At 38.7% G+C, this 14607-nt stretch overlaps 1 protein-coding gene across 4 annotated transcripts; it reads left to right on the forward strand.

Annotated features, from left to right (window-relative positions):
• The first annotated feature begins 3672 nt into the window (after positions 1–3672).
• LOC100179640 (low-density lipoprotein receptor-related protein 6-like) lies at positions 3673–14156 on the forward strand. 4 transcript variants are annotated; one of them, XM_018812014.1, is made up of 22 exons: positions 3673–3851; positions 5343–5484; positions 5759–5844; positions 5952–6168; positions 6592–6828; positions 6979–7119; positions 7176–7299; positions 7362–7533; positions 7613–7741; positions 7809–7925; positions 8007–8144; positions 8347–8512; positions 8724–8857; positions 9044–9200; positions 9283–9452; positions 9784–9927; positions 10413–10523; positions 10905–11039; positions 11372–11614; positions 11765–12151; positions 12357–12462; positions 12729–14156. In XM_018812014.1, the coding sequence occupies exons 1-22, from the start codon at positions 3734–3736 to the stop codon at positions 12847–12849; spliced, it is 3495 nt and encodes a 1164-aa protein (XP_018667559.1). In that variant the 5' UTR covers positions 3673–3733; the 3' UTR covers positions 12850–14156. The 4 variants fall into 4 exon arrangements, with proteins under 4 accessions (XP_018667559.1, XP_002129156.1, XP_018667561.1 ...); XM_002129120.4 differs by having other exon boundaries at positions 13450–14156; XM_018812016.2 differs by having other exon boundaries at positions 3674–3851; positions 12095–12151.
• The last annotated feature ends 451 nt before the right edge of the window (positions 14157–14607 follow it).

Consider the following 14607-nt stretch of genomic DNA (forward strand, 5'->3'; position numbering starts at 1 on the left):
GTGGGTGGCGAGCACCCCGGGCTATACTGAGCTGGCAACTATATATTAACGGTAAAGTGGCGACTAAAAAAAATACGTACCAAACAAATACTGTCTTAATTTAGTTTAACACGACACTTTAATTTGTACAAAAAATGTTTTTCGCTGATGTGCAAATTGGATAGCCCACGAACATTTTTTTTTGGGGGGGAGGAAAGTTTGGAGCAAAAATACGCTATAATCCCATAGATTTAAATTTTACCGAAGTACACTACTTCCATAACGTGCAGGTTTAAAAGACCCAAACGGAGAACCTTTTTGAAAAAAGTTCGCTCCGCCAAAGTTCAAGTTTACACCCACGTTATAATTCGTTTTGGTGAAAAGCGACTTCCGCGAAGCAATCAACGCCAATTGTGCGTCATAATGGACGAGTTCTTACGTCACGTAAAATCCCGCTAAGAAGGTTGTGATGTCAGGTCATAATATGACCTGTGACGTAGCAGTTATTGTTTACGTCAGTGAATCACGCAAATGTTTGCAGCAAGTTCTAACTATGGGCCGCACTGACCAATTATATTTAGGGGAATTTTTCCCTTGTATGTATCATAAACAATACCAACGTTTTACGTACTAACAACACTGACTAATCTCATATATAAGGAACGTTTCTCTCATATACTATAGAAAACGTACTAACGTTTCAGGTATATACAAATATAACTTAAATGCAATATAATAGGTCAAACTAACACTTAGGATGATAACGCGTTTTTTATCAATAAGTTCTGTGTGAAAATATAAAGGGGTTGCAATGGGGATGAGAAGCCATACATCACCGATTAGACGCAGTAAAAATTACAAGAGCAAATCGAGCAATGTGTAGTGTTTAGCTGTTTAGTCGAGTTAATACACACAACATAAGATGGTATCTCCGTTAAGCTTCGGGGTATATTTTAGGTTTAACCGAGTTCGGGGTTCAATGATCGGTTAACTGTGCAAAAGCTCACGGCAGATTTTTGGACTTTTCAGTTTCAAACTAGCAGCAAGCATTCCGAAGCTGCTGCATTAATATTGCAAAGAGTTAGTGAGCGAGAGATAAAGTATGGTATATTGTATAAGATTGAAGTATGGCATATATTATGGTTTGACAGTTTTTCATGTGATACCCTAGTTTTTTGGCAGCAGTTAAATAATAATTTGTATTGTATATACTTTTCAGAACATTTTAGAAAACCAAGGTTGCATGGAATGTTTAAAAAGATATTTATAATTCTTCATATTTTTATCTCCTAAGGCATTGACAAAGCCTGCCGCTGACCTCATTCAATTGACGTCAGATTTCCGCGTCGTCAAAACTGTGTATATACCCGAGGCTTTTTATGCGTGGTTAAAATTAGTTCAGTATATTACGGAAATACGATTTATGTTGGGTCATTATATTTCGATTCATACCTGGTTCCCGGGGCTTGGCTTACGGGCATCGTATAAATAGATTCCGGCGACTTATTCTCCTTAAATTCAAAGGGCGCTCGGTTTGCCGCGTAACCTCAAAAGTAAGAATAATCAGCACGATAAAAAGACCGCCGTTTTAGAAAAAATATATTTGAAGTACCCATGACCAAGCGTATATCATAAGAAAATTCAGTAGCGTATTTTTTGTAAAATCTATTACCCGACATATCAAGTTGATATCTTTTTAACATATAGTAGGGGGGGGGGACAAGGAACAGCTTTAACACATAATATCCAAATATCTTGATCGTGTTTTAAACAATTAACAACGGTCTATGTGAGTCGTGAGTATACGGTTTTATAATTCTTTGAATGTTGTTTGTTTACTACCAAATGAGACAAGAAACTAGAATGAAAAGGTGTCTCATCTTCCCCCACCCTACTATACGGCCATAACTGTGTTAACAGCAATGAGCATTTGAGGAAATTCAATAGCTTAAATTATTGATAACCAGTTTGGACTTGATGAGTTTTTCGACAAATTGTAATCGTCGTGTCAAGTTACAAGCACTTGTCTCGTGGAATGTCATGTAGCGTGTATGCCTTGAGCTTACCAATTTGAAACGGTTATGTTTACGTAAAAACCCTCAAAAGTTTCATATGTAAAACTGTTACAGCATGCATAAGGTACAAGAGTCAAGAATATTATGATTCTTCTCACTATACCCATAGTCTATATTTATATATTACCATGGTCCATGAATGATGCACGAGCAGCTTAGTAATGGTCTCAAAACACATAACCATTTTATAGCCATAAAAGCGGCAGTGGCGTTTTAATAAAATGTGGAAAATGTGAGACAGAAAGGCGCATTTTTGATGTTTATGTATTACGCCCGATGGGTAACAGTTTCTTCAAAACTAAAATAGTTTTATCAAAGTGCTAAAGGTAATTAAATATACCATCCAGATGGTGCCATTAAAATAAATGCCAATGTAACGTTGTTGGTATAAATGACTGGTCAAATGTATTTACAGGCGATTAAAATCCAGTAGTCGAAATGGCGATTACATTCTATTCAGACAGGAAAAAAATCCAAATTATGTATGCTTTGATATATGGTACTGTGGAATAGAATACCCCTAGCACCTAAGCCCCATATTTCCTTATCGTGTTTTCAACAATTACCAACGAGTGGCAGAGCTATACGGTTATATAGTTTTTAAATATATCTTGTTTACAACCAAACGGAACGAGAAAAAAAATGAAAACGTGCTATCCCACCCTGATACCTAGAAGGTTTATTTCTATTATTCAAACGTATTTTATTTGGTGTGCACGGATTCGCGCGGTGACGAAAACTGCGGGCGATCTTTATGTGAAAGGTGAGTGGAAGTTGTCGTTCGCATCTTCTAAAAACATGCAACAATGTAACAATTAACTGGCATCGTCACGCAGCGGTAAGGTAACAATGGGGTCACGGTGTGGAAGGCAGGAGCCTGGCGCGGAATGATAATCGATGTCGGATAACCCGGCAATTTATCTGATTGCCTCTTTTATCTCTAGCCTGTTTTAATCGCCCGTTATTTTTCTGCGCTGACTCTTCTTCAGCGCGTCCTCATGCCCGCGGGCAAGCGGTGTGGGAGATAACACTCTTTCATCGCTTTAACTTCCTGCAGTTTCGAGTTTGCGAATCCGCGTAACCCTGTAAACGGTGGAACCGCATGTAATCCTGTTATTTAGAAATACCTTAAGTTAGAAATAACATTTTGAGAATCCTGGACAGCCTGCAGTTCATAGGTTCCAAAATAATAGCCGACATTTAATCCGCCAAGTATGCGGATTAAAGATTTACACCAGTTGGAAGCCTGTTTGTGGCACGCTGTTGACAGCAAGTATTGACAAGTACTTGGTCGATGTATAGCAGAAGGGAGACAGCGATGAAATACTTGTTATTTAATTTAAATCAGAACGTCCCAGTTATCGCAAGATTTACACATACTGAAAGTGCAGTCCAATCTTCCTTCGAAGCGCAAATATGTTTGAGGAAGTGTTTAGAAGACGACAAGTAAACAGCGTACTATAGAAACGACTGGCCTTTTAATTAGTAAACACAAAAAGAAAGAACTAAAACGCTTATAAGCTTTACCACGTAACTGCCTTTGGCAACTTGGGCGTTACTACTGTACACATTTCAGCGCAATCTGTATTCGACGAATATCAACTGTATAAGATATATAATTTTATTTTTCTGCACTTTTTCCATGTGACAGACAAATAGCTTTTAGGTTGCGAGTTTTTATGTTTGCAAACTCGAAGATGAGGAAACATCTAAGTCTCAGTTTGCCACGTTTCGTTTTCCTCTGTGTGGTTTGCCTAGCAGTGACGTTGTTGGGAACAGAAGCAGAAAGAAGACAAGGTAAGATTCGAATTAATACACAAATCATTTAATATAAATATGCGTAGCTGCATTTTAGTAGGAGGTAGAAGGTCATCATAGAGTTTAACAAAACAGGGTTTATACGTAAAAAAAAACGATAAAAAACTTGGTTTCAAAGTAACGGTTTAATCAATTGAGGCGATGTACACGTCTACCGCAAATGCCAATGTAACGTTGTTGTTAAGGACAATTGATGGCAGACATTGACCGGATGGGGCGAGCTATTTAAATACTGTGTATTCGGTTATTTTGTTAGACATAAAGTTGTTATGAATGCTGTAAATATTTTTTATTAGCGCGTTTTTCATATTCATAGTTATGACAAAGTGTCGGGAAACAAATGGTTTCTCGCAGAGAGCGTAAACAACTTTTAAGATGTATAATCATCTCAATGCTACAAAGTTTTCAGCGGGCCTCGAGGCGGTGCAGGTTACGATACGGGCGGGTTTGTAAGCCTTTAATTGTCACTTAATGCCAAAAAACGACACCGCTTTGCGAGTGGCTACAGCTCGAAGCGGTGAGAGCAAAGTTGTTCGAAATGTTGCGATTCATTAAGACCAATTAATTCGAGCCTGGACCTGGACGACCTATGTGGTGTTGGCTTAGAAATAGGATTAAATTACAATTGCTTTAACCGAGCCGATAGGGTTATTACGAACGACGCAGGAAAGACCACCGCTCGCTGATTCACACTATAATCCTTTGCGGGCATGTAAACATGAACGGAACTGCAAAGTATTTAGCCCGGTCAAATGAGACAGATAAGCTGCTGACTTACAAGCGTTGACAAACAAAAAAATAACTTCACAACAAAAGTGCAGCATTACTGCAGCTAAAAATGAATCAACAGCTATCACATATAGAACATAGCATATAAAAACAAACCAATATCAACATACAGAAATACCGCAAAGTTGAACTCGCGTTTCGTATTCCGAGGATACAGTTTAATACAAATTAAGCCTTTATGGGAAATAAGTTCGCGATATTACATATTTAAAGACCCGAGGGCAAAACGCCAGTAGAGCAATGTTCGTGTTTTTGCTCTGTCGGTACATCAACAGCACTATATTGCGAATAATAATGTCAATGGTATAGCTGTAACCTCAAGCCCTTTACTGTCCTTCCGGGGAAAATCATAATATTTAGCGAGGATTCATAACATCAATGATTAAAGCAGAAACTTTAATAGCCGGCTCCTGATTAAACCGTTTCAGGAACATGTCGTACTGACGTCATCGGACTACCAGGCACGATCGGTCACGGATGTTGTAAAAATACGAGATTCTGAACTAGTTTTTATTATTCATAACGTTATGGTTAGGAGACGGTTAAAGCAATTTTTACAACTTTGATGGAAACTCAATTAAAATGAACAAATTAGCCAATGAAACTGGATCAACTAACAACTAACAGCCTAGTCATATTTTGTATATTTTAAAACCGTCCATTATTTGCCAATATATTCAGATTGCGTGGACGGACCGAGTACATGGTACAGAGGCACCCATAACACTACAGTCACCGGTACAGCTTGTCAACGGTGGACTGCTACAGTCCCACATCGGCCCAAGTATATTCCTCAAGACGGAGGTGAACACAATTACTGCAGGTACAAATTGGTGAATTTCAAATTCAATATAGCGTGTATCAAGTAGTAGTCTACAGTGTTGTATGTTTGGTATTAAAGGAAATCCAACAAAGTATGAAACTTTTACACGTCGTGCTTGGTATTTTAACAATAAAAACAGGTCCTACAAATCTTTTTATGTAATTTAAAAATTGTTTGTTTATTATAAAACCTTGTAAAACATTACGAATGGAAAATATCTTAAAATTTATTCGGAAAGTGTTTACTATTTGGTTTGTTTTGTTTTTTTTAACAGAAATCCTGACGGAGATTTGAAGGGTACATGGTGTTATACAATGAACGTATCGTCCCGTTGGGAGTATTGCAACATTCCAAAATGCTGTAAGTAGTACAGTTTTGTCTTCTTTAGCTTAATATGCTCCGGTTTATAGTCTTGGTTATTTTATATGCTTAAATACGCATTGTGACCTTAAAACCTAATATTCCAGTTGATGATTCCCTTGTAATTTGGACGAACTACGACGCCCAAAGCCAGTCTACGCATTTACTGTCAGTCATGGCGGATCCAGAGGTTGTGAAAAACAAGACTGACACTTCAGGCGTCTTCAACGTGTCTGTCATGGTCGGTTCCAATAAAACACATACCGAGTTCTGGGCTCTTGCAGGACATTACGCAGAAAAGAAGCTTTTCTTTACAGACTACAGGTACAAAACGTCAAGGCCTACTAAATCTCCTTTACTTGTTTAAAACAATATAATATGTGTTATTCTTGTGAATCGTGGTACAATATATTTACTCCATGACTCATAAACATATAGTATGTTCTGTTATTACACGTGTTACTCTTACGTCGAACATCCCTGTAATAACACTCAAAGAGCTTGGTTTAATCTGGACTGTGAGTCAGCAATGTCCTACCGCTTGATCAGTATAATTACCCATCGCATTCTATGTGCTTAGAATAGACGCTGCCGTACCGGATTTCGCACTTGAAACGTGATTTATCAAATAAATACAACCGAATTCAATCATTTTGCCGCGGATTACAAATAGAAATTGGACGGCGCTAATAACGGCCATAAGTAATTGCTGGTTTTGGTCTTTATTAATTTCCAACATGTTTGTAGGTCAGAGTACGTTGGTGTGCGGTACATTCGACGAAATATAACGGCCAGGTACTACAAGGGCATGGCGCACGGTATTGAAAGCATGGCATATGACTGGAAAGCAAACAACCTGTACTGGACAGATTCCGAATTCAAATGGATCATGGCATCCGACAGGACGTTCCGTTATTACTCTCCAGTTTTCAGAACTGGCCACAGAGAACCACCTTATGGCTTGGCAATTCACTCTAAATTGAGGTATGTAGTTGCCCAGACTTAAGTAAACAAGACAATATAGAGATTTCATTAGACTTTTGTAATAGTTTCTACTCTATCTGAAAACCGTTAGAATAGAAAACTTGTGTAATGCTTTGTCGTTGTTAATCATTTCCACTCTATTTAAAACAGAAAACTCTACTTCTCTACCTACAAAGCTTTTGGGTCCAAAATCATGGTTACTGACTTGGCAGGAAAGAATCCACAAACTTTATTCCAATTTCCTGACGTATTTGACGTTACTGGCCTCACTGTCGACTACACAGACGAAAGGTTGGTCTGCATGGCTTTTTAGTTTAAAATCGGGTAATAAACGAGCTTTCTTGTAGGTTGTACTGGACTGACTTTACCGGTTATGGAGCAATGGTCATGAGTAGTAGGATGGATGGAACAAACAAAACACAGATCTATTACCGTCAAGGATCAATCTTCTGGGGAGTAGCAGCGTATATGGTTGGTTAATTAAGAGCTCAAGGAAAGACCGGAAGTTTTTTAATTATAGGACTGTGTTGCAGGATTATCTTTACGTGACGGACGTGCATGCCCGGTACACTAACACCGCAAACAAGTACTATTCCGTGTGGGTGGTTATTAAACAGTCTAAGCAGGTATTCCGCTACACACTACACGGAAAACCACGAGGTATTGCAGTGCTCAGCCACAACGAAGAACGCTCCATGGATGAAGGTAAATCTTACTTTTTAACTATTTATGAATTAACTGTAAGTATTTATTTGTGACGAACTTGTTTTTTTTGGAATAAAAGTATCAACTAACGGAGAATGTGATGATCAGCCGACATGCGACCACATTTGCTTGCCAAGGATAAACGCTACGAGAGAATGTGTCTGCTCCCTGGGATACCATAAGAGAGGCGATACATCATGCATCACAGGTGAGATGATAGAACTCCTTCACCCCACTGTGTGCTGAACATAAACTTAATCTGAATATTTCCTTAGATGTTCAATCGGACGAGTCTATGTTCTTCGTGGACTCCGGCCAAGGAAAAATCTTTCAAATTCCTTTTAACGCCATGACAAGCACCCACCCCAACAACTACACAATAGTTCCAACAGGTACGTGGCTACGACAAGCTCTATAATACAAAAAGCATCTGCATATCTACCATGTTGTATAACAACTTATAACCTTTTCAGGAACAAGGACCAACACAGAGACTGTAGCAGTGGACATCAAAACGAGACAGTTATTGTGGTCAGATAAAAGAAGGAAACAAATTCTAAGAGGAAGCTTTGATGGTGCAAGAGGAGTTACTCTAGTTCAAAGCATACACGGTAAGCGTTATGTGTGTGAGGGTATATGACCCCTAAGTCAAATACGATGAAATGTGTACCACCAGCGTTAATAGCACATGCTGTCCACTTATTCTTTATAAACTCTGCATTTGAGACAAATACTCGGCAAATGCGTTCTCGACATTTTAAAATGTACAAAACTGTTTTTTGTAGCTTTTTAAAATGTTTTTTTTTCTTCCAGCAAGCAGTATGACCGTTGACCCACAGACTGGGAACATATTCTTTGTCGACGATGAGTTTAATTCAATCTACGTTGTGGACCATAGTGGTAACAAGATGACAGAACTTATGCGATCGAATTCCAATGAAACCGACATTAAGATGATCGCACAAGATGTTAAAAGCAGGTTATTACTTTAAACTAGTTGTCAGGGCTTAACTTTGTCTTTGAAGGTTCCAAACTTTCATAAAGGCTCGGGGCTCGATGTTGCTACCATTGCGAGCATGTTTTTTTTTGAAACAGAACACGCGTGTTTTAACGACTGCTGTTGTTGCCTCCCAACGCAAGATAAAAAATAAGTTACATCTGTTCATATATAAAGATTGGAATATGTTTAGGTATTTGTACTGGACTGACACGAGAAGCGATGAGGGAGCAGGTCAAGTATGGCGAATCCGTTTAGATGGTTCAGAGAAAGAATTGGTCCTGGATAACTTGGACTGGCCTCACGCAATCACAGTTGATCATATAAGTAAGATAAAATAAGAGTACTAACTTTAATTTTGCTGTTGCTATACCTATAGAGTATCCAGTGTATCACCAAACGCGAAATGAGTTACCACGCGTGCTTTTCGCGCCGAAGGCATTTCGTGGAACAGAAGTCCTGTGCTTAGCTTATGAAGAGTATACGTTCTAACACAGGTGTTGCCTATTTCAGGAGGCAGTCTGTTTGTGAGCGAAGCTAAGACTGCGATGATATTCGAAATTCCGCTGTCAACACTCGTAGGAACCATAAACTCAACATCTATTCAGAACATTCCTCTGCAGCACGACCTCGCAGGGCAGCTTCCACGACTTCGCTTTTACATTTTAGAGTGAGTGTTTTTATACAAAGTGACATAGGCTAAATTTTTGGTCGAAATAAGTTAGAATAACCATCACACGTTGCATTTTCAGCATCAAGGTATACAACAACTATGTTTACTTTGTTGACGGGAAGTCAAACCGTATGGAGCGTTTCAATTTGACAAGAGGGGTGGCTTCGATTACCCAGTTTGGCCCATCAGAGTTTTTCCGTATCACTAATCTTGCCGTGTATAGTTCAACCTACCAGAAACAATTTTTCAGTAAGTAACTGAAACTTAACACTTTTACGAGTTATTTTTCTGTTTAAATTTCACGAATTATTTTTCTGTTTTCAAGTTGTATAGTACTGTGGGGTAAGATGGGATACCTTTTCATTCTATTTTCTCTTTCCAATTGGTAGTAATCAAAGAACCTTCAAAGAATTATAAAATCTGTCCCAACAACTCCCATGGGCCGTTGTTTATCTTTTAAAACACGATCAGGATAGTTAGATATTATGTTCTAAAGGTACCCTATCTTCCCCCACCCTACAATATGACCGATTGTATAGAATATAGACGAAGGTTTTACAAAAAATTTGTTTCATTACAGATAGCTTGCCGTCACCCTGTACAGGTCGTCAAAGTAGATGTCGACACATATGTGTTGCCAAGTCAGACTTTGAGAGCGTTTGTCTGTGTCCGGAAGGATCCGCTCATGTTACTGAAACGCTGTGTAGCGCCACTACATCCACAAGTAAGTGGAAAATTTTAACTACTTCATACTATATTTGAATAGGAGACTGACAATGCCATTTAGGCGAAATATATCTATTTTATTATACAATTAGTTGGATTTGATTTTGCCCGTTACATTCTCGTAGCGCCAGTTTCTTATTTTATTCCATACCAGATTGAATGTGGAATTACAGAAATTATTTTAAGTTCAGTGAGTTGAATGGCTGTTCGTCTAGAGATCATTAAATAATAAACCAGGGTAACTAAACATGTGTGTGTCATGAGGGCAACTCCGGCGTCCCGCGGAACTTGTTTCATTTTGCAATACCTTATAAACAAGCTTTGGTATGTGTTGCGTTAACTGTAGAATATGAGTTTTGTTTATGCTGTAGCGCACTGAAAACTTATCCACTGAATTCAAAATACACCGTGAACCTGAAATGGAGAACCCCTGACTAAAAACTCGGTGTTCGGTTATAAATACATTTATATTAATTTAACCAGATCGACCACCACGTTTGATTTCGTGCCAAGAACATTCAATTATTTGGCTACCCAGTTGTGCTTCAACAGCAATGTTTTCATGGACAGCACCCGTTTGGACGGACGAAGAACGTAAGGATTTTAATAGTTTATTTATATATAGTAGGGTGGGGGTAGACGAGACACCTTTTATGTATAGTAGGGTGGGGGAAGACGAGACAGCACAGAATTCCAAATATTCTGATCGTGTTTTAAACATTCTACAACGCTTTTAGGAAGTCGTGATGATACGGTTTTATAATTCTTTAACGATCTTTATTTACTACCAAATGGGACGAGAAAATAAAATCTTTCATTACCCTAATGTATCTTTTGAATTTTGGCGTCCGCGTATACATTATGCCGATTAAATATTCATACTGATGAATTGTTTAACGCGGGGTATCGCCTTCAATATATTGCGCAAAAAAGCAAAGTACACAATTGCTTACAAGAACCTTTATACTTTTACAGCTACGTCCAATTTAACTGTGGTGGGACCAACCCGAACCAGCGATAACTTGGGACCCGGCAATCATGTGTTTACTTATAGAGCAACCGATAGCGGTGGCCTTTCCTCTACTTGTAGAATCACTGTAGATGTACGAAGTAAGTATGCATGGATCATATTTCCTATAATATTTGACATTTTACTTAAACAGTCGCAAAGAAACAATAATCGTTTTGGTCCTAAACTTACATGGCATGTAGCATGTGTAGCCTCGAGTTATTAGGGTCCAATTATTTAAATAGAATGTTGTAATAAAAAGTTTTAAGCTGCTAAAAGGCCACCTAAAGACAAAGAGCAATCTTTACACAATTGCAGCCTTAAGAGTCAAACAATTTAAATATAAATTTCTACCAACTTCACAAAGCTACGTAAACACCACAACGCAGATAAAATAAACAGCAATAAATGTTTAAATTCCTGTTTTTTTTAGACAGATCCTGTGTCGCCCCACCTCCCTTACCCCCGCAGTTAAGTTCAACCACTCCCACATGCGGCAACCGTTATGGTTCTACGTTTGTGATTTCCTGCGTGGATCGAACTAAATCTATTCGACAAGGAGGCGCTAGTGGGGAACTTTTAGGGTTTACAGTGACGAACCTATGTCTTCCTGAAGGCTCATGGGATCTGGGTGACATGAACCAGTTAACATGTGTCCCAACACCAGGGCAACCGAGTAAGTTTAATCACACTATCATCCTTAGTTCGTTAAGTTACTACAAACTCCTATAGCGTTAAAGTCACAACATACAATTAAATTACCCCTACAAGCAAATAAATTTAAATGCTGTTCGCTTTATTGCACATAACGCAATTTATCCTACAGCCACCACCACCACAACATCAACAACAACTACTAGAGCAACAATAAACACGAACACACCACCTCAGACAAGAACAACAACAACTACTAGAGCAACAATAAACACGAACACACCACCTCAGACAAGAACAACAACAACTACTAGAGCAACAATAAACACGAACACACTACCTCAGACAAGAACAACAACAACTACTAGAGCAACAATAAACACGAACACACTACCACCGACAACAACAACAACAACAACAAGCCGAAATATTGGTCCAGCTAGACGTCCAACCATTACAACTATTCCAATCCGTTTGATAACAACTACTTCGACCACTGCAGGTACACCAGCGAAATCAAGCACTACAAGTCCAAACAACGGCACTCGTCTTTTAGCAGGTCAGTCAGAAATGCCTTTAAACAGTATTTTGCTCATATTTCATAAACATACGCTGTAATGGTATTTTACAGTGTATTGCCAAATGCACTGAATATTGGACAGTGCTGTATTGCCCAACTCATTAGGTGACTTAAAAGTTTGGACCTTATCTCAATATCACACGGAACCAAGATTTAGTATTTGAATATGTTTATACGACTACAGGACCAAGATCGGCCAAGAAGGGGGGTCTGAAGAGTGGTCCGTTGGCTGCTATCATTGTGCTTGTAGTTCTACTGGTCATTGTAATCGCCGTCGTAGTCTTCGTCACGTAAGTACTCTATTCTTGTGCTGACCCTATTATAGGTGGTGTCTTAACGTAACGGTAGAACTAAAGTTTATTTCGCGATATTGTTTACACAACTAGTCTAAGTGCCTATAATTCAAAAGTGTTTCGAGGTGTGGTAATGGAAACGTCATGCCCCGGTTTATTATATGAAATATTAAAACATTCGGGTTAAAGCAAACTATAGTCCATACCATGTATCGCGTTTGGGATGTGTGGGATAGAATCTGTAACGTATTTTCACGACACAGAATTCGTCGTCGTGGTTCGCCCTGGCTTACGAAGATAAATTTTCCTTTGTTTTGGAAACGACAAGAAGACACGGTTGATTTGCAGTCTAGGGATTGTAATAACCATTACCAAGTCATGTAACCGGAGCACGCTCATCAACGCCACGGCTTTTAAGTGATTTTCAGCACTCTCGCTGTTGAACACTGCTCAAGTCGTCGGCTGAGCAGCGGTTGCTTATACATGACTGTTTCCTTTTACGTGCAACTGCTTGGCGTTCTTATCTGTACAAACACCTTGGACGACTCGCATGAACATTCTACTTCGCATATGAAGTGCTTTTCGTTTTCACCCAGATGCATCAGTTCTTCGCACGTTTTACCTCTCTCGTTCTCTTTAGTTTTATTTCTCCAGTTTAAACAACTTTGTTTCATGCATCTTACTTTGGATTGGTCAGTTTAAGCTTGCTCGGGTGCACGACTCCGTCCCAACAGTTGCGCGCGCGTTACAAGTGGTGTTGTGATGTTCTTTACTTCCCTTAGCCTCCCGATCTTTCTTAACACACATTTTAACCAAAACCTGGGAGTTTTTCTTCTGCCGGCGGCGTTTCCACTGCTACGAATTCGATATTTGGAGTTATTTAAGAAAATCAAATTACACCGATAATCGTAAAGCTTTTCAGAAATTTCTGTTTTTTTTTACTAAATTCGGCGAAATTAAAACTCCATTCACTCTTTACTCCAGATTTCGAAATCGTCCAGTTTGGAAAGTCACTCGCTTCCAGTTCCCTGTATTCTGGAAAAACAAGGAAGACGACGTCGAAGTGAACCCAGTGTCGGACAACCCTTACTCAGTAATCTCTTAAAACAACCTCAAGTCTTGTACTGCAGTAACAATACTGCGAACGAACAAACCGATTGTATACCAAAAACTATAAACACTTTTCCGACACTCCTTGGTGATTCAAGCGACCGAGAAGAACAGTTCAATAAGTTTGCACGATCGGCATCATTGCCTTTATATTCAAACGGTTCACCGGACATTTCAAATCAAAGTATAGCTAACGGAACCGACCTTGATAGCATTAGAAAATCTCCCCCTTAATTAAAACCTGATTACTGAAAGATATGTCAAAATGCGCACAGTGCACCCCAGGCTGCCAAAACGCGCACGCTGCCCGAGCAAGTTCATACAGTACAACCGTTACACCCTCTGCAATTTTTTTTACGTTATTTCTTTGTATAGGTGGGTTATGTACTGTTATATACCGTGTGATGCCAACGTTTTCTATGCGACCAATCTAACTAATGTCTGTAAATTTGTTTGCTGGACGTTGCTTTCTTCTTTTACGATGTACTTTTTCCTTCATATTTTGTATAAGTGCCTTAAGATACTAACACAGCCCAAACTTGAACGAATATAAATAAACTGGTCGCTGTAATTTATACACATTATTTTGTTATTCTTTTACATTGACATATTTTTTCTCTAAGCTTAGTCCCCATATACAACGAAGTATAAAATGTTATCGACTGTTGCTTTTGGAAACAGAAACTTAAGTTACGTTTGACGCGAAAGATAAATCGTGCATATATTTAGATGAAGCAACAATAACTGGGACTGTGTTTGCAGTAGCAATGATATTTATTGCTGTAGTGATCGGTGGAATACTCGTGTAAGCATTTTCGTTTAATAGTGTTTAACAAAAAATACTTCGTCAAATGTACATATTGCGAAATCGAGGATATAAACTTACGCTGCCTGCAATCTTCTGGAGGTTGATGGGACACCTATTCATTCTATTTTGTCGTCCTATTTGGTTGTAAACGAAGAACATTCAAAGAATTATAAAACCGTATCCTCACGACTTCTATAGACCGTTGTTAATTCTTGAAAACACGA

The sequence above is a fragment of the Ciona intestinalis genome, chromosome 5 (genome assembly GCF_000224145.3).
Source record: "Ciona intestinalis chromosome 5, KH, whole genome shotgun sequence".
Classification (NCBI taxonomy): Eukaryota; Metazoa; Chordata; class Ascidiacea; order Phlebobranchia; family Cionidae; genus Ciona; species Ciona intestinalis.